Below are 21,512 nucleotides of genomic sequence, written 5' to 3'. Positions count from 1 at the left end.
CCCCTCCCTCCTGCCCCCCCCCGCCGCGCGTCCTCCTCTTGCAGCCGGCAAAACTTGTCCCCCAGGCTGGGAGGAGCTGTGCCGGCTGCAGGAGGAGGACGCGCGGCGGCGGGCAGAGGTAGGGGCGGACTCCGGTGCGCTTGGCCAGCAGCTGGGAGGAGCGCCGGGGCTCGGAACACCGGCGACCGCCCCTGCCTCTCCTCCCGCGCCCCCAGGGCCGGCTGGCGCTCTAGGCGATGGCCTAGTTCGCCTAGCGGGCGAGCCGGCCCTGTCTACAGCAGGCCTCCCTCCCCCCAACAAATTGCTAGGCATATTTTCTCTGAAGCCATTAGCACAGTTGAGCAAATCATGTGTTTGCATGGTCAATAAGCAATACCCATAAAGCCAGGTATTAGCCAAAGGGCTACAAAATCTCAATTTTAAAATACAGATGACTGGGTATTATTATTATTACATAGTTAAAGAGGAAAACTAAAAAAAACCCCAACTTCCTTGAAAGGAAGGTATGGCAGACCCCTGACGTTTCCCCACCTGCAGGCAGATTTTCTCACCAAAAATATTTTGTTCTCCTTAGTGACTGAGCCACCATTCAGTAGTGTGTGTATCTTCTTTATTTTATCAGCTTTAACTCTCCCACCCTGTAACAGATATTAGTTTAGGCTTATGACCCAGCACAGAAACTAGAGGGAATACAGGAGCTGTCTTGTTTTAAAATACCCTCATGAAATGGCACATGAAGCAAAATTAACTTTAAAAAACAGAGTAAAGATTTTATTAAACAGCAGATTTCTAATTTATACATATTTGAATTCTTAGAGAGTGTCATTGTGGCTTATTTTCAGGGTTTCAAGATCTTTACAATGAGAGGTGCTTTGCTAGTGTATTTTTTACATTTCTCCAAGTTCTAGGTTTTCCCTTAGATATTACAGCTTTTCACTAACTCCTGAGCAGGGTTCCCTCTAAGCTGAGTTAGTGTGAGCTAGCTCACAGTTTTTTAGCCTCCAGCTCACGCATTTTTGTCTTCGCTCAGGAAGGATGGCTCCAGAACAAACTAATTTATGCAGTAGCCAAATCACTTGCTCACCACTTTAATGCCAGGAGCTCACAAAGTAGAATTTTTGCTCACAAGACTCCACAGCTTAGAGGGAGCATTCTCCTGAGGTGTCTAAGCTTCTCCCCTTTACCACAGGCCAGAGTTCTCTTCCCAACCCCTTTTACTGGCTAGAAATTATTTTCCTTGACCCTAAGAAGCAATAACTCCTTTTATTATTTAGCTTGTATGGGAATTCTCTCTAACTATCCAGACTTTCAGCCAAATCCTTCTCCAATATCCATTGTCTATATAAAGTTGTTTTGTAGCTTACTTGACTGAGAATCTAAATTCTCCCTCAGAATAGTTCTAATATATTTAAGACAATGGGGTCTCTCTTCTTCTCTTTGTAGGAGTACTTTTCTGACTATTCCCTGACAGAAATTACTTACACGCAAAGTGACTTCCCTCAGAAGCCAAACCCTCTGGAAACTGATATAGATGTTGGATTTCAAACAAAGACCAAAAGACCCCCCCCCAGATCAACTGTTTTATTTCCTCTCTAAGATAATGCTGGCCAATCAGACAGCAAGTAGAGCAGCCAATCACATAAGCTCTACTCCCCAGGGAAGACTAACTCATAACTTCCCTGACTCTGTCCCAAGCAGCATTTTAAAACCTGCTTTTCTGTGCAATCTGTCACAGAAGGCACTTAGAAGGCTGTGGTAAGAATAAATATGAGAGACAGATTCTGGATGATTCAGAATTATTTGCATTAAATGTACATGAGATACAATTATTACAGGTTCACAGAAGTGAGCAGTGACTCAAGAAAATTCATACCCTGCCACAAATTTTGTTAGTCCTTAAGGTGCTACTGGACTCTTGCTCTTTTCTACTACTACAGATTCACAGAATCTGAACTAGCTTTCTGAGACACTACTACAAAATTATGGAACTAGCACCATATTACCAAATTTTATCTTAGGTAATAGAAACAATGATTAGTTATTAAGAAACAAATTGTTCTACCTCTTGAGAAGATTCTGGGATAACTGGGCAAAGAGCTGGACCCTGGCCCAGTGGCTGATTATTATCTGGCTGAGACTGCAGGTAACCAGTAGGCTGGAGAAGCAGACCATGATCTATAGGCATTGCTGCATTAGTTGTAGCAAGGATGTTTTGTGCAAGACCTTCTGGACCAATGCAGGGAGGCAATGATTCAGGCTGTAATTGCAAAGGTGGTGACATAACTGCAGAAGGCTGCAGTGGCAATGCAGGCACCTGGGCTCCAGAATCCACAGCAAACTGAGGGTGTCCAATGATCTGTTGTAACACAGACTCCTGTTATTAATTATGTTATGATAGTAAATATTCATATGATTATGGTGATAACATAAATAAAAACAACTTGTTAACAAAAGCCCCTCAGTACACTCTAATGAAACAATATTTCAGTGCTGTTTGTGTTTAGAAGAGCAGGGAGGCCCAATTCACAAGATTAATGGTTGTCCTGGGGGCTTGAAATGCAACTATGTGTTGCAAGCTATTCATGTGCAACAACTCTGCATGATGAACTGTGCTGCACAAATTACCCAATCTACATGGCAAGGTTGGCTTATTCTCTGGAATAATCTCTGTCTATCATTGAAGGGCTGGCTCAATAGTAGAGCTTGAACCTGGCATGAAGAAGGTCCTGGGTTCAGTCCCCAGCATCTCTGGTGAAAAGGATCAGGTTATAGGGGATATGAAAAGAGCTCTGTGTGAGACCCTGAACAGACCTTGCCAGTGACAGTAGACAATACTGACCTTGATAGACCAATGGTCTATCAGTATAAGGCAGTTTCATGCATTCAGCAAAGACTTAATGACTTTTTGTACACATATTCTACTGCTCACACACCTAAACAATTCCCTTACCACTTGGCAGGGTGACAGAGGTGATATAACACAGATGAAAGAGACAGTTTTACCCTGGAATAGTTTGGTTGTAGAAAAGCACTACATTTAGTTGCATTTCAAACATACACATCCATCATTGTTTCTGAGAATTGGGACCAAGAAGGAATTAGATAAATTCACAATGCACAAACTCTGGATGTGGGACCCTTCATAAAATTGAATTTTTGTGCTACGCCTTCACATATCGTTCATGCCATATTTCTCTGTGATTTCGAGTTTATATTTAAAGTTATATTCTTTTGAAGATCCTAAGAACCCAATGCTGCCTACTTCACAAAGTTCATATTGGGGAATGCTTAATGGTCTGTAATATGGCTTCAAATCAAAAGAATGCTTTACATTCTAAAACTTGGGTTCTATCAATGTCTACATTTCAATCAGTTTGCACCCACATTTCTCCCCCCACTCATTATTGGAGTCATTTGGGACTGAAGGCGGGAACTACATAACTACAGAAATAAACGGCTCAAAGAATTTGTGTTAAAGGAAGATCCACTAACAACCTGTTTTTAATAATATTCTACACCAAACAAACTACAGGTTTACCAAAAGGATTCATCCACAATACAATAACCTGGACACATCATTATCCATTATTTTCTTCTTAGATAGAGAATCTAGAAGTATGCATATTTTTAAAAATATTGATTCAATCTTTACCTGAGGGAGAAGGTGAAGCAGGGATGGGATGCAGAAGGCAGACAGAAAGAGGAGGCAGCAACAAAAGAAAGTGTAGAAGACAAAGAGAGTCACTTTTAGTACTGATAATCATACGTGTGTTTTGTGTGTGTGTTGCACCTAGAAAATAATCAAATATGATAAAATAGAAAAAGCTATATTTTCAGAAATATTCAGAGAATAGCATTTGATTTTTTTTAAAAAAATTAAAGTTAAGCCATTTTAACTAATGTTTTCAGTGCTACAAAGATGATACCAGGATACAATAAAATCATTTCTTAAAAGATACATCCTTGCAAGGATTGTGTTTACAGAGCAGTCTGATACAAAGGCTGTTTCACAATTTCTGCCCACTGTAGAAAGATTAAGAAGATCTGAGTTTCTAAAACTTATTTAAAACACAATGGTTAATTCAGCAAACAACTATTTTTCAATTCTGAGAGAACAACTAACTTGGCTAAAGGCACACTAGGAAATTTTTCCCTGCCAATTCATAGAAGGACAATATGATGTTTTTTAAAAATCTTCCAGATAATGCTCCACATAAGAAGCAATCCTAGGCAGGTCTTCTGAGAAGTCACTCATTTTACTCAGTGGGGCTTACTTCCAGGAAAGTGTTCTTAGGACCGCAGCTACAATGTAGCACAAGTTTCTTTAAAGAATAAATCACAAATCAAAGAGATATTTCATTGTTTGATATCTGACATGCTTAGAGGGCTAAAGGGACTGGGTCAACTACTTGGAAACCAATGGAAATAATATCATTGGTTCAATGGAGAATAGACTGGGATTCAGATAAGGGCAGATTCTTTGCAAACAATATCTTTGTACCAAATATATGGCTGATGACAGAAATTTAGATACAGTAAAGTTAGAGATACAGAAAAATAGGTTGAAATGGAATGTTATGAATTTTAAGAAGATGGACAATATGATAAAATGCAATGGCTTCTTATAAAAATTCCCATTTTTAGCAAGCCATTCTTGAGTAGTCTTTGTACACACTATTTCTGCTCAAATAATACTTAATTTTATATTGAATTATAAAGCTGTTTCATTAATGAATCCCTATGCATATTCATTTTTAAATACTAAAATGGTCTGAATATCAAATGTTGTGCTTCAGAACCTCTCCCCGAAATTGTACCTATTGACAATGCAGAATTTACTTATTACTATTATATAAAAACCCTCAATAATTTTGAAATTATTCAGGGTAAGAATTTCTTCCTTTTTGAACTCTGCATTAAAATATTATATGTACACAAATAATTATATGCATTTTATTACAACTCTTTGATTTGATATTGTATAACTATCACATAAGAAGCCATTAGACTATGTCACCTACTTATGTTGTAGTTAAATTTGCAAAGTTTTACTTTGCATTCCAGGAACATGTTTATTTTCCAGATTTTAATTTCCTAGGCTAAAACTCCATGAGGCAAAAAACAATAAAGCAAAAAAGTTTTTTTAAGCATGTTTGTCATTTATAATGGAACATACTTCTAGAACCACCACTTGGAGTAATACCGTATTCTAGAACCAAGAAAATCCAATGTCAAACAGATTACCTGATTACCAGCCCCAGATGCAGACATAGTCTGTTCTGAAGGATGAATTATGCTTGGCTGAAGTGACTGAGGAAGTGGAGGCAGCTGCTGCTGCTGTTGTGAAACTGCTTGCATGTTCTGAGTGTGATGGGGAGAAGAAAGAACTTCATTCTGAATTATCTGCTGGAAAGTAGCCTGGTATATTTGCTGTTGGGATAGCTGGGCTACTGCATGATGTGTTGGCAAAGCTGACACTCCTGAGGGAGCGACAGCAAGTAATGGTACTGGAGCAGATGGCATATTTGGCACAATTGTTTGGCAGGGCAAGATTAAGGAAGCCACAGTAGTATGAGGAAGGTTGACTGCTTGCATGGGGAGGGCAGGAGAACTGGACATCAGTGGTAGAGCAGGGTTCATGGGGAGGCTCGGTAAAATCACAGCTGGAGGGAAATACTGAGAAGGAGCAGGTATAGGGGGAGCATTTGCAGCAGGCATATCAGACAGGTTTGGAGGATGGGTGTCAAGTCCTGCCAGAGGAGTAACTGCAGGAATGACAGGAAACTGAGGAATCTGAAAAAAAATATAATATTATATAAGTTGCAAGTGTTAACGGATGGCACCAAGTTAATTTCATTTGTCCTATTACCATGGTGAGAATGAAGAATTGTGACTTCCATCCATTTTTATGAGTCTGTATAAAAGCAAGCGATCTTGTTTTTTAAAAAAACTAAGGACAGTAGATCACTTCACAGCAACTGTGCTTTTTAAAATCTGAGGACTTGAAAATCATTGCAAAGGAAAGTTATTAATCATGCAACAGTACACTAATAATCATTCACTCTATGTAAAGGTAAAGGTTCCCTTGCTCGAAAGCCAGTCGAGTCCGCCTCTAGGGTTGCAGTGCTCATCTCCGTTTCAAAGCCGAAGAGCCAGCGCTGTCCGAAGACGTTTCCGTGGTCATGTGGCCGGCATAACTAAACACCAAGGCGCACGGAACGCTGTTACCTTCCCACCGAAGCGGTACCTATTTATCTCCTTGCAATTTCTTGCTTTCGAACTGCTAGGTTGGCAGGAGCTGGAACTAGAGATGGGAGCTCACTCCATCAGGCGGCACCCGGGTCTCGAACTGCTGAACTACTGACCATCCACAGCCTGCAGTTCAGCGTCTTAACCACTTGAGCCACCGCAGCTCTATGTACCTGAATTTAAAATGTTTTAGATACATGTTTTACACATTTATCAGAAACAGGTTGCAGCTCATGCCCCAGATCAAGCATTCTGTGAGCTCTTAAGAACATAAGAACATAAGAGATGCCAATGTTGGATCAGGCCAAAGGCCCATCCAGTCCAACACTCTGTATGCCACAGTGGCCAGAAATACCAGTGCCATCAGGAGGTCCACCAGTGGGGCCAGGACATTAGAAGCCCTCCCACTGTTGACCCCCCCCCCAGCACCAAGATGACAGAGCATCACTTGCCCCAGAGTCCCTATCTATACCTTGTGGCTAATAGCCACTGATGGACCTCTGCTCCATATGCTTATCTAATTCCCTTTTGAAGCCGTCCATGCTTGTAGCTGCCACCACTTCCTGTGGCAGTGAATTCCAAGTGTTAATCACTCTTTGAGTGAAGAAGTACTTCCTTTTATCCGTTCTAACCCAACCGCTCAGCAATTTCATGGAGTGCCCACGGGTTCTTGTATTGTGAGAAAGGGAGAAAAGTACCTCTTTCTCTACCTGCTCTTTCCCATGCATAATCTTATAAACCTCAATCATGTCACCCCTCAGTCGTCGTTTCTCCAAGCTAAAGAGCCCTAAGCGCCTTAACCTTTCCTCATAGGGAAAGTGTTCCAACCCTTTTATCATTCGAGTTGCTCTTTTCTGCACTTTTTCCAAAGCTATAATATCCTTTTTAAGGTGTGGTGACCAGAATTGCACACAGTATTCCAGATGAGGTCGCACCATTGATTTATATAGCGGCATTATGATATTGGCTGATCTGTTTACAATACCCTTCCTGATAATCCCCAGCATAGCATTGGCCTTCTTTATTGCAGTCACACACTGTCTCGACATTTTCAGTGAGTTATCTACTACAACTCCAAGATCTCTCTCTTGATCAGTCTCTGCCAGTTCAGACCCCATCAACGTGTATTTATATCTTCATTGTGCACACATAGCTCAAGTATGAGCAAGCTACCCTGTTCACTTCAGTGTCATTCCATGTATGCAAAAGGATGCCCATGCAAAAGAATCCCTCTCCATTACTTGTACATGCAGAAGCACTGTGCCCATTTTCAGAGTTGCAAATTTTGCTTACATGCAGTTCAGGGTTTGCTATAGACTGATTTAATGCCATGTTTCTCAAACATGAGGTAGGGACAAGTTTTCAAGTCACACTGGGACCAGCCTCATAAATGGTTATTCATTTATTGGCTTCATTTATAGTCTGCCTTTCACGATGCCTCTGGATTTCAAAGTCATTGAAAGAAAAGAGGATGGTTGTAATGAAGGCCCAGTTACTCAGGTTGGAGTTAGGGTTGCTAACTCCAGGTTGGGAAATTCCTGAAGATTTGGGGCAGTGCTTGGGGAGGGCAAGGAGCTCAAGTGGGTATGTGATGCCATAGAGTTCACCCTCCAAAGCTGCCATTTCCTCAAGGGGGACTGGTTTCTGTAGTATGGAGACCTGTCCTAATTCTAGAATTTCAGGCCCCACATGGAGTTTTGCCATCCTAGTTGGAGCTAATGTGCTATGGGAAACAGAGGGGTGTCTGGAGAGATGGGGAGCAGAAACTAGGGTGTGCATTCAGATCTACCTGAGCTAAAAATATACCTGAAAAAGACCTTATCAGTATTTCTGAGTCTATTTTGGTATCCCAAAAGTATTTAGGAATTTTTTCGGGAAAACAAAAAAAATCCCGGATATATTCAGGAACTAGAGGGAAGATCAGCAAAGCAAAAAAACAACAACAACAGCTGAGCTGCCATGGAGCAGTCTCCCTGCCAGCTCAGTTTGGGCTCTCTAAGAGACTGCACAAGAGCCCAAAACAGCTGAGCCAGCAGGGAGCAGTCTTCTCACAGGCTCAGCTTCAGGCTCTTTTGTGCCGCCCCCATTTAAAGGGACTGCATAAGAGAGCTGGAAAACAGCTGACCTGGCAAGGAGCAGTCTCCCCGCTAGCTCAGCTCGGGCTCTCATGTGCAGTCCCATTTAAAGGGATTGCATTATTGTTGTTATTGTCTTTACTGTTTTTGCAACTGGAGTCATAAACAGCAAATGGACTGCATTAGAGAGCCCAGAACAGCTGAGCCGGCAGGGAGCAGTCTTCCCATCGGCTCAACTTCAGGCTCTCTTGTGCAGCCCCCATTTAAAGGGACTAGAGAAGAAAGCCCAAAAAACAGCTGAGTGGCAGGAGCAATCTGTTCCCGCCTCTCAGGTGTTCTTTGCAACTTCACTGCTGATATTTTCCCCTCATTTTCTTTTCTTCTTGGGGCTAGTGAACCTGACAAAATTCAGGATTTCTGAAAAATCCCAGATCCAAATACTTTACCGATATTGGGATCCAGGATTTTTTGGGAGTCCCAATTTTGGGGGGAGGGTCCAATAGATTCGAACCAAAAAATACAGAGAATTTTTTTTTTTTGCAACCCCCTGGAAAAGACAGCCTTGTGGGGATTCAAGCAGTGCAGGACTGGACAACCCTGCAAGCATATTTGGCACAACAAGTTTTGGAAGGTGGGACATGTTTTCATAAAGGTTTGAGAAACACTTAAGTAATGTAACAAGCTTCATTAATGAATTCAGTACATGTATTGGAGACACTATATAAAACACAAAAAGAAGTATCAACTTATACATATTATTTATCACACACTTTTTACAAGAATACAGATATATGTGACACTGTTCAGCAGTAAAACAACTTTTAGGAAATCCTCATTTAATGAATATATTCAGGGCTCTTTTTGTAGCAGGAACTCCTTTGCATATTAGGCCACACACCCCTAATGTAGCCAATCCTCCAAGAGTTTACAGAGCTCCATATTACATACTGAATAAGTTTCTACTGAATATGCTTCTACTGAAGATATGAGTTCTGCATAATGCAAACTGACATAATATGAACATTCAGCATAAAAAAATTAAGTTCTGAAACCTATTTGCCTTATTTTATTTATACATTTAAGTACTACATAATAACAACTTCTGTTATAAATGTGGTTCTTCATTTTAAATAAATCTTGCACTATAGAATAAAGCTGTAGTCCCCATAGTGATATTACATCCTGCAACAACAGCAAATGCTACAAGACATTAACAAGAATATACAGACTGTTGCTTGAGTCATCACTTGTGGTGACTAACAGTTGCTTATAGGCAAGAAACAGATCTCTCATCCAGTATTCACTCACACAATGAATGCTCCAGGGTCTATAGCAAGCTTTTTGCTTGTCAAAACCCTGACAGAACCAGGCCTCTACTACTGCAAATTCCATGTCCCTCTCATTCTTTTTCCAGTCTCCTTCCCCAACAGCCGATCACTGCAGCTAAGCAAGAGAACTCTTTTAGGGTGTGCCTTGCACATGAAAGCTTTGTCAGGCTTAAAAGTGCCACTGGACTCAAAAATTGTTTTAGGGTGAGCAGTGAGAGATAACAGTTTTTTTACACTTATTATTTCTGTTGGTTGTGTGCCTGCATCCCAGGTATTTTTTTCTTTTGCATATGTTTTGCTTTTCTATAGTGGTTGCTTCAATCTTTCCTTGTTGTTTTTTTAATGAGCACTTTAAAAGTGCTCATAAAAACCAACAGAGAAACAGATCACTAGAGGGAGCAAAATTCGTGCAGAGAAGAAAAGTAAAGATGCAGCAGGGCCACACAACTGCTGAAATAACATGTGTGAAAAAACCCTAAGACTGGTGAGTGAACATAACTTTAAGATAGCCAACTAGCAATTCAGGAGGCAAGACTTGCTAAGGAAGAGAAGAAGTCCAAGGGGTGGGAACATGGTGGAGTGCTGTTGGCGATGGTTACTTTTTTTGGGGGGGGGGAGGAAGCAATATCAGTCCTCTCTAGGAATCACCAGAAAATCTATGGTAAAGCCCTGGGGTTCCCAGAGATTCCTAGAGATGACTGACATAACTTCTGTGTTTTTTCCTCCTGAAAGTTACCTCATGCAATGTTCCCTCTAAGCTATGGAGGCTTGTGAGCAAAAATTCTACTTTGTGAGCTACTGGCATAAAAGCTGTGAGCGAGTGATTTGGCTACTGTATAAATTAGTTTGCTCTGGAGTCCTCCTTCCTGAGCGGAGACAAAAATGTGTGAGCCGGAGGCTGAAAAACGGTGAGCTAGCTCACACTAACTCAGCTTAGAGGGAACACTACATGCCATTCCCTATGGCAATTTTATATTTTTTCTTCTGCCAGCCACTCCAGCGGCTAGCAAGCAATGGCTCCTGGAGGTGGGAAATCAACCACCTCCAGTAGGCATATAGCAACTTTAGGAGCAAGTAAATTCACTGCGTTTATATATACTACTGTAAGCCAAGATCGAAGAATCAGAATTTAAAGAGACCTCTAAAAGATATGTATGATCCATTTGCTTCCTTCATTGCCCTGGGTTCTGCACTACCTTCCTCTATTTCTGGGAGGGGAAAAAAAATAAGGTTAACAAGAATGGATTATGGCTTTCTGCTGTCATTGCTAGTCCTACTGGTACAAAATTAACATATTGCTGAACAAGTTCTTTATACTTTAACAGTATATTCAAAGTTGATATTTTTTATTCCAATGGAAAAACTTCATGAAGAGACCGAGGTCCCCATGCAACAAGTACAAGTACGAACTTTCTCGAGCTGACTGTTCGTTTCGACCTTTGTCTTCGTCAGATGTCAGTTTCTGGTCTTTTCTATTCAGAGTTTCCGGAAGAAAAATTTTGTGAATGAGGGAGCTTTGAATAGCCATTCTTGAAATGTTGACACTTATTGTTGGAATTTTTGGAAACTCTGAATAGAAAAGATCAGAAACTGACATCTGACGAAGACAAAGGTCGAAACGAACAGTCAGCTCGAGAAAGTTCGTACTTGTACTTGTTGCATGGGGACCTCGGTCTCTTCATGAAGTTTTTCCATTGGAATAAAAAATATCAACTTTGAATATACTGTTAAAGTATAAAGAACTTGTTCAGCAATATGTTAATTTTGTACTGATATCTTGTTGCTGGGTCCTTTGTTGAAATATTGCTAGTCCTACTGACATCTAATTTTAATTGCCATTCCTCTATCAATACAACAGTACAGCACATTGGTATATTTATCATAGGCTGCGGATCCACACAAAGTCTGTATGAGTATACAAAGTGGTTTGATGAGTGCATTTATGGTGCCCTTCCAGCAGTAGCTTCTATAGCCTCATGAAATGTTGTTCTGGAGCTACACCACACATGTTATTATAGGGTATTGTTTGGAAAGAAGGTGCTGAAAAAAGATGCAGGAGCAATATATCGGCATTTGTTCTCATCTGAGGCTGTGTTCAAACTGGCAGTCTGGACCGATATAGGCACATTTCATGAACGGATTAAAGGGGCCACATACAGCCACAGCTGTCAGGCGTTCCCCAGCCGTACTCAACCCATCTTATGACTATTCCCTACTGTGTTAAAAAAGTACCAGGTGAAAGCTGTAGCAAACCCTGGAGAGTGCGTTGATCCCACTTCCTGGAAGTGTGCACACTAAAAGCTGCAAACAAGCTGCATTGCTGCACCTATGCGCTTAGGCGCATGTCGCTGGAGTGAAAAAAAGCCACTTACAGCTGTGCCTCCACCAGGGGCGGACCAACAGTGCAAACGCTCCCTTGCGCCTCCTCCCCAGTATGCTCCCGCATCAGTAGGTGCAGTGCAACTGGGAATCCCGGGCACAACTTGATCCGGGTCTTTTTACTCCGCCTCCCTCACACTTCATACTGCCAGTCTGTCCTCAGCCTGAGGGTATCACTGAAAAATAGCAGTTCAAGTTCATGACACAGAATGAACCAGTCCTATGACTGCCTGTATCAGGTAATGAACATAACAACTGGTAAAACTATTCAATAAATGCACTACAGAGGTATTCTGAAGATACACAGTGAGTAGTGCATCTACCTGCCGGTAAATATGTATTCAGGTAGGTGGTTTTAGAAAGAAATAAAATTAATAGACTTGGACCCCATGGTAAATTTTCATTTAGAGTTAGGATTGCCATCAGCAGAACAGAACTTCTTCATCCTGTCTACTGCTACAGCTCAAAATGGCTCTCCTACGGTCCTCTTCAGAAACAGGAAATCCCAGGAAAAGCGTAAAGGGAGTTACAAGCCTGCAGTTGGAGGGCAGAACTGATAGAAAATTGCCCTGTCTTTCCATCAGCAGAAATTTGTTCACACTTTAATACTGAATGAGGCCCAGTTCATTTGGACATAGCATAGGGCAACATTACCTATGAATTGATGGCAAGTATGTAGATTTAATGTTAGAAACAAACAGCACAACAATCTAATCAGGTCCAGAAACTTTTCCCCAGTTTGTTTAGGCACCTTCTATTCTGAGACAATCCATTCTATATTTCTATTTTTATAGAGCCCCCCAAAAGCAGGTAAAAAGGTACCATTCACCAACAGAATAGTTCAGATAAGAGCTCTTCTCCTACAAGCCAATGAAAAGAATTCAGTGAGAAAGTCATTACTGCTCCCCTTTCTCTCTAGCCTTTTGCAAACCCACCCACCCACCCCCAATAGTGCTCCTGCAGAACAATGGACTTGAAGGAACAGTGTGGGGAACACACTAGAAGTCTGCAGTAGAAGGGAGAAGTTGGTAAAAAGAAACCTCCCTCTCCTCCCCCACAAACTTAAGTCATTCTTAGTTGGAGGAGTGGCTGCTGAACACCCAAGCCCATATTTCTACTGCTGCACAGAAGGAACAATAAAAGAACTAGAAGAAGAAATAGTGAGGACATAGGTGATGGATATAAACAAGAGCTCAAGGGGAAAAGAGACACATTCTGAAGTATGCATGCCATGCAAATTATCTATAATCCATTGATCCCATCATTATTAACTAAGCATGCATGAAGATGATTCAAGCTACTTAAATGGTAATGCTGAACTTCCAGAAATAAATAAGAGAGTTTCCTCACGGAGGCCTGAACATTATGTTCCTTTGTTTGGATATCTCTGCCTGCCTTTCTATATTCAGGATTTATATATTGTTTTGCTTCTTCCTATGACTAGATTCTCTTTCCCCTATTCTGCACCTTGGTTCCTTTTTTCATTTTCTTCAGGAAATGCACATGTTTAAAAAAATGTTTTGGTGACACCTTAAATACAATCCTATGAACTTAGACTGGACTGGACCAACTCTAAACAAAAATGTCCTGTAAAACATGTAAACAGTGGGGCCAAAAAGTCTTGCAATTTAAATAACAATTAATCAGTATCTACGTGCTGCAAAACTCTTCTTTATTGTTGTTTAACTTGGCTATCTTGACAAAAGTACCATGCCCTCCAAACTGTAGCCATCTAGTGGTTAAAAAAATACTGCCTGCAGAGCTAACTGTAATGGTATTTAGATTCAGGTGGGTAGCTGTGTTGGTCTGAAGCAATAGAACAAAGTTTGAGTCTACTGGCACCTTTAAGACCAACAAAATTTAATTCTGGGTATAAGCTTTTGTGTACATGCACACTTCATCAGATACCCATAGTCCTTAGCAATGGGTATCTCATGAAGTTTGCATGCACATGAAAGCTTATACCTAGAATTAAACTATGTTTGTCTTAAAAGGTGCCACTGGACTCAAACTTTTTTGCAATGGTATTTCTAGCCCAAGCATATGCCTGTTTGGTGAGAAGTAAATCCAACTGTGTTTAACTTGTACTTATTTGTTTTGCAAATGTGCAAAGGACTGCAGCCTAAATCTGTGCAGATTAGAACTGAATGCAGGAACAATCTATGTGGTTGGGTGGGGCTCAAACTCCGGCTGGTATAGGTTGGCACAGCATGCACATTATTCTAATCCAGCAGTCACTCCATTGGTTACTGATTAGTTTCTGGCTTCAATTCAAAGCCCATTATGGGCTAGAAACCATATATCTTGAGGACCACCCCTCCTGATATGTTCCATTGCAATAGCTTCCGTTATCTGAGTGAAGCCTTCCGAAGGTGCCACCTTGCAAAGCATTGACGCATTTTTCGTTGTGGCCCCCATGTGGTAGAATGGCCTGCATGACATGGTCAGGAAGGCTGTCATGTTCTTACCATCCCACAAGATGCATAGAATGGAATTATTCAGGAGGGCATTTTACAGAATAAAGCTGTGGCTAATACATGTGGAATTTTAGGCAGTTTTCATTGATCTGTTCGTTGTATATATTAAACTGTTTTATCTCATTGTTCTGCAGTCTAGTTTTATTGCATTGTTTGCTGTGTGTATTATACAGTTCTGTTGGATGCATTAATACTGTTTTAATGCTTTGCTTTGTAATTTATACAATCCAGCTTTATTCCACTTTTGGCTGTATATGCATGATAATCTATTGCATTGCTTTCAGTTGAAGGGTGACTGTAAATGAAGTAAATAATAATTTACATGTTACATTGTAGAGTTTAAAAAATAGGGACAGCACGATAAATTGTTGGTGACAGGTATTTGCGATTCTTGTGTCCGTGCCTAAGCTGTCAGGAAAAAAAAGTTACTATCACCACCATTTGTTCTTTCCTTGAATAGTACAGAAAATATGGGGCTTAACAATTTTGAAAAGAAACAGTATGTCAGCAGGATGGGTTCTTTTGCAGGATTTCCTAGGGCTACAGTTGTTTTTAAAAGAGCTGAGCCATTGCTAAGGACTATAGGTATCAGAACTTTTAAAGGAGTGTGTGCTGGTATTTATGAGATGAAGCAGTTACTGTCATTTTTGGTTATTACAGTATTTGGTTGTCTCCTGAATAGTGAGGAACCTGTCATTGCTGCTTTCATCATCTTGGCCATATCAATGTTTGAAATGAATGGCCAAGCTGAAATCCCCACTCTGGTGTGTACTTCTCCTTCCCTAGCAACCTTGCTGGGAGTGGCATTCAGAGTACTTGATAACCACTGCATCCCAAGACAACTAAGTAACAAGTGGAAAGAATGTACAAGCTTTATAAAGAGAATACAAACTGCTCTTTCAGGAACAGCTGTGCCAGAGCTTGTGACTGACCCAAGGTCACATCAGCAGGTGCAAGTGGAGGAGTGGGGAATCAAACCCGGTTCTCCCAGATTAGAGTCCGCACACTTAACCACTACACCAAACTGGCTCTCTTAAGAACTTAACTCTTTGAACCTTTAATTGTAATAAAAGAATACATTGGTTTAAAAATATTCATAAAGGCCTAATCCTTCCCCCCTTAGATATTTTTTATTTGGGTAAGAGTTATCAATTTCCATCAACTTCCAGATGAGGAGTTGTGTCAGTCTGTTGTGGAAAGACAGAAAGGAATCATATGGCACCTTTGACTAATAGACTTATTCATAAGCATTTCTGGGCTAGATGCATGTATTATGACCTGAGATTGTGATTCCAGACTTTTAAAATCCTAATGTGTTGTTTACTGAATGTCCCATGTTGTTGACTGTACTGATGCATTATGTGTAATTCTCCTGTGAGAAAGACAGGCTATAAATAACAGAAATAAAAATAATATCAGATATATGAAAAACTAGTGTGTGAGTATGATACACATAATTGCCATCTGAGGTACATGCTAATTTATAGTAATTTAAGCCATAATAAATAAATCTTTAAGGTGCCACAATATTCTTTTTTGCTTTTGCATCAACTTTCTGTACTACATAAAATAAATACTTTGCATATACTTACCTCTTCCTTGACAATATTTGTATAACCTTTCAAGCTTTAATGCTACTTGTTTCAACAAAATTAACATGCTTAGTTTATTTTAAGTACTAATATGAATAAATTATTACTGTTATACATTTCTGGAGCCTTTATAAATTAAAAATTCATAGAAGCTACATAGGAACTGCAAACATTATCATATAATCTGTTAGCAACAAAGTGCTACCAATATGAAATGTTTTGCAACAAAATGAAAAATATTATCTGAATTATCAGATTAATTTACCTGACCAGGTTGGACTTGCTGAAGTGGCTGCACAGGGGGAATCTGCAGGGGGGCAAGTGATGCACTGGTAGCTGCCACCTGAGAAGTTGGGGGTTGATACTGGGGCAACAGATGAGGTGCAGGCTGCTGCACTGCACAAATGGGCTGGTTGGCTAGGACCTGCTGTAGAGGAGCTGGAGGCGGTATGGATTGCTGATAAAGAAAAAAGAAACACACATAAGTTCCCTAAGAGCTCCTGGCATCTCAGGGCACAAGAAAAAAGCACTTTTTCAAGGTACTGGGAAAGTCATAAACCCAGTTGACCAAAGATAATGGCAACACATAAAAAAAGAGATGCATGGTCTACAACCCCACCTCGCCCCTTGAAAAGATATTATCTGTATCCCTGTGACAGAGGTGGCTATGTGTGCGAGAAAGTTGCAGTTCTGGGCACAGAGCCATATAGTTTCGTATAGCCTTTTGCTCACTGATTCTTTTTTGAACTGTCCACATAGGCTGAGTTAGAGCACAGAACCAGGGGGAAAGAAAAGAAAGGACAAATGATGGCAATGACAGTGGGGCTCTTTGGAGCTGCAGCCGCCTTTGCTTTCCACTCATTGTGCGTTTCCCCTCACCATCTGCATTCATCTCAGAGTATAAGTAATCTGGCATCTGCTTCACCAGCAGTGAAGGTGGGTAGAATGCAAGTATGAGAAAAAGGATAGAGTTCCATGATCAGGTGACTGAGAAGCCTGATGGGCAACAATCGCCTCTAGTGGTGAGTTGAGTCCTCCTCCCCCAGATCAGAGAAGCTACATTCAGGAAATGACATGAAGAAATAAACCTAGAAGGCTTAAGAAGAAACGAGAAACTTAAAACCCCAGTCTCCCTAAATACATGTTAGATCATTCAGCTCTTGTGAACAGGAATTTGTTTCAAATAGTAACTTGTTTCTAGAAAGGTTCAACCCCCCCCCCCACAACTAATTTGTTATAATGCACAAGCAATCCTGAAATGCCTCAATATTAATTCAGCATCTTCCTCTAAAGGCAGAGAAGTTCTCACCTGCTGGCTTGCTAACACAGGCTGAGGTTGTCTCATCTGTGCAGGGGCAACTGTGGTGGAATGGATAGTGGGGAACGGGATTGCTGGTTCTTGATAATGTTGTGGTCGCTGAGATACAACAGCAGGTGGAGCCTGAACCACTGGAAGCCCAGGCTAAAAGAAAGAAAAAAACATTACTTTACAAAAGCTGTATCCTATGAACATTCTCAACTATAAGGAACAGCAAGTTCTGTTCAGATGATTGTTCCTCCAAAGGCAATAATACAGCTGTTCAAGGCCCACTGTTAATCAGAGCAGTTTGGATTAGTGGAATGGATCTTTCACAGTGGTAAGTAACAACAACAAACAGATTTGTTTTGCCATCCTAGCATGTGGGAAGTATAGAATATCCCAGGAAAACAAGCATGGGGCTCATGACTGTGGGGATTGAGAGATGCAGCTGGAGACTTCATGCCATGAGCTGAAATCCTGTGGAAATAGTGAATATACTCAAAGGCAACCCCAGGAAACAACAATACATTTCCAATACACAGGTGCCCTGGGGCCACCATCTGTACATTTTTAAAAATCATAATGAGTGTTTTTGTTTAGAGACCTATTTTAGAAGAGTGCGTTTTTTTAAAAAAGAGAATGAAATACCATATCACTTTAGATTACTGTGGCCGCTGTAAACTTTTTAATTAAGAAAATTGGAAACTTTTTTTGCCACGTTACAGTACAGCTCAATGATTGGCGGACTTAGGTAGAATCTATTTTTGTAGCTGTTTAAATCAGAAAATTAATCAAACTTGTTTTGTGTCTGAACACTACATTTATCTGTCTTTTGAAATAAACCAGTATCTTTTTTTAAAAAAATGACAATGCAGAAGTGGCCTAGGAGCAGTGAGATGGAGGTATAAATCCTCACTTCCACAAATCTTACTGGGTGATCTTGGGTTAGTCATTGCCTCTCCGCATAACCTATCCTACAGGGTTGTTGTGAAGATAAAATGTATACTATTCTGAGCTCTCTGGAAGCAGTCGGGGCAAAAATGCACTAAATAGAAATATTTTTATTTCCATCTTACAACTTCACTTACAGATGTAGGAATATCCAGGAAGCATCATATATTAGTGGGCAAGGGTAGAAGAAATAAGAGCTTGGGCACTGAAGAATGGAGGAAGACAAAAACCGAGACTCCCCTGCCACTCACCACTGCCACTATCTACAACTCCTGACTGTGGCATTGTGAGAAGTGGGAAACCTTTTTTATTATTATTTAAAAAATGTCAGCCTCCTTTCTTCCACCATAGAAGCCAAGGAAGCAATGAACAATCAATAAAACACAATAAAATACATTTCAAATATAAAAAAACCAATATAACACAAAACAAAGAACAGCTTCAGACATGGCAGCCAAAGTGCCATACAACAGGACAGACAGAAGAAATAAAGAACAAAAGCCTGGTTTGCAAAGGCAACAGAAAAGGCATCCAGTGGTGTTCTCATCAATGGGCACCACTGCACTTTTCACTGCCTTTCTAATCTCAGAAGGCAGAGGCCATTAGAAGAGGGACCATGAAAACAATCCCAGCAGGCAGACCAGTTCATAATTGATGAAGAAGCCCTTCGGTATAGCATTATACTTCATCAGGGCCATTTATATCTAGAGGAGGTTGTTGTTATTATTTATTTAATTTATACCCCACCCTATCCCATGAGTGGGCTCAGGGCGGCTTACAACCCAAGATTCATAAAACAATAAAAGTGATTAAGCCAATAAAACAAACAGATGGCACAATAAACAATAATAGAAAGGACCTTTGCCTCATGCCAGGTGAATAAAAGCTCCAGTGCCCAAGTAATGTTGTCTAAGCAGCATGGCACTAGGAAGGGGCCGTGAACAGGAGAGGCCAGAATAGTTGAACATCCACCACCTCAACCAAAAGCCTGGCAGAACAGCTCTGCTTTACAGGCCCTGTGGAACTTCTCCGAAAAAGCCCTTGCCCTGGTTGAGGCTAAGCAGACATCCCTTGGGCTGGGGAACACCAGGAGGTGCTGATTGGAAGAGTGTAAAGAGGGGCTTATATGGGGAGAGGCGGTCCCGCAGGTATGATGGTCCCAGGACACATAGGGCTTTAAAAGTCAAAAACATAACCTTGAACCAGATCCGGTATTTGATCGGCATCCAGTGCAGTTGGCACAACACCGGCTGAATGCATGCCAACAAAGGTGTCACCGTCAGTAAGCACGCCACCACATTCTGCACTAGCTGCAATTTCCAGACCAGGCCCAAGGGTAACCCCGTGTAAAAAGAGTTACATTAATCTAGCATGGAAGTGAACATTGCATGGATCACTGTAGCTAAGTCCTGAGGGGTAAGATAGGTAACCAGCTGCCTGGCAGTCAAAGTGACTTGGGCCTCCATAGTAAGTGAGGGATCCAGCATCACCCCAAGACTCTACCTGTGGCACTGGCACCAATGGTGTCCCACTGAAGACTGGGAGTATGATTCCCGACCCCAGTCCCCCATGACTCAGGTACAGGACCTCCATCTTCACTGGATTCAACTTCAGGCGGCTCTGCTGCAGGCATCCAGCCTACGCCTCTTAACTCTCTGTCCAAAATGTCTGGGGTGGTGTCCAGCCAGCCATCAACAGATAGAGCTGGTTGACATCTGCGTATTGGTGACAACTCAGTCCAAACCCCCAGAACTGACTGGGCAAAGGGGAGCATGTAGATGTTAAATAACATTGTAGAGAGGATCACTCCCTGAGGCACTCTGCATTCAAATGGGTAGCACAGGAACTTCCTCTCCCCTACCCCCACCCTCTGTCCCTGACTATGGAGAAATGAGAACAGCCACTGTAAAGCAGTCCCCCATATCCCAGTGTCAGGAAGGTGGTGGGTCAACAGATCATAGTTGACCATGTTGAATGCTGCTGTCAGACCTAAAAGCAACAGCAGTGCCAACCCACCTTGATCCAGATGTCTCTGGAGGTCATCCGTGAGGGTGACCAGAACAGTCTCCACCCCATGGCCAGGGTTGAAGCTGGACTGGAAGGGGTCCAGAATGGCAGCATCATCTACGAAAACCTGGAGCTGCTCAGCCACCGCCCTCTCAACTACCTTACCCAGAAATGAAAGATTCAAGACTGGGTGGTAGCTGGCAAGGACCGCAGGGTCCAGAAATGGTTTTTTGAGAAGCAGACACACCACAGCCTCATTCAAGCCCCTTGGGAATACCCCTGAAGAGAGGGATAAGTTGATAATCTCTCCCAAGGGGCCCCAAACCCCATCTTCACAAGCTTTAACTAGCCAGGATGGGCACAGGTCAAGGGGGCACGTGGTAGGCCTTACAGCCGCCAGGATCTTCCTCACTGGAGAGCTGACTGAAGTGGTCCAAAACTGGACCAGAAGACAGACAAGGGGCTTCCAGTTCCCTTTCTGTATCAAGTGTGACAGGGAGGTCCTGGCAGAGTGACAAGACTTTCTGCAAAATAGCTTGCAAATACTCATAGCCAATGGCCAATCCCCTATCATTTTGCTTGCCTTGAGGCAAGGTAGTCAAAGACTGAATAGTCCTAAATAATTGGGCTTGGCAAGAGCTAGCAGATGCAATGGAGGCCGCATTAAAAGTCCTTTTAGTGGCCTTCACTGCCATCTCATAAGATTTCATAAATGATCTATATGATGTTCTCGTAGCTCTGTCATGAGTATGCCGCCACCCTTGCTCTAGCCATCTCAGTACTTCCTTCATCCTCCGTAGTTCCAGGGTGTACCATGGAGCTAACTTGGTACAAGGACAGAAAGGGCACTGGGGAGCTATTTCATCGATGGCCTCGGGGAGCTGGCCATGCCAGTCCTTCACCAGCTCATCTAATGTAGCGCCACGGGGCATCAGATCCCGCAGAGCATTCTGGAACCCAATCGGGTCCATCCAGCTGTGCAGGCAAGCATAAATCTGCTTGCTGCCTAAACAGGGAGGGTTAGGAATGCCTAGCCAGGCCTTCAGGGGGAAGTGGTCTGACCATGGGACCATCTATAGCCATCAGATCCACATTAATCCCCATGCCAAAAATAGGATCTAGTGCGTGGCCTGCTTGATGTGTAGGAGCCAAAA

General features: G+C 41.8%; 1 protein-coding gene across 1 annotated transcript in view; it reads right to left on the bottom strand.

Annotated features, from left to right (window-relative positions):
- The window catches only part of WNK2 (WNK lysine deficient protein kinase 2), a 172,864-nt gene that overhangs the window by 70,403 nt on the left and 80,949 nt on the right, over positions 1-21,512 (bottom strand). The window contains exons 9-12 of the mRNA XM_015421185.1: positions 17,410-17,562; positions 16,366-16,557; positions 5,245-5,793; positions 2,063-2,356 (exon numbers count right to left, since the gene is read on the bottom strand). Coding sequence (XP_015276671.1) covers positions 2,063-2,356; positions 5,245-5,793; positions 16,366-16,557; positions 17,410-17,562 — 1,188 coding nt within the window. The remainder of the gene's footprint in view (positions 1-2,062; positions 2,357-5,244; positions 5,794-16,365; positions 16,558-17,409; positions 17,563-21,512) is intronic.

Source organism: Gekko japonicus, unplaced genomic scaffold, assembly GCF_001447785.1.
Source record: "Gekko japonicus isolate JY-2015 unplaced genomic scaffold, Gekko_japonicus_V1.1 scaffold149, whole genome shotgun sequence".
Lineage (NCBI taxonomy): Eukaryota > Metazoa > Chordata > Lepidosauria > Squamata > Gekkonidae > Gekko > Gekko japonicus.
Note: the sequence above shows the minus strand (reverse complement) of the source record. Positions and strands in the feature narration are given on the sequence as shown.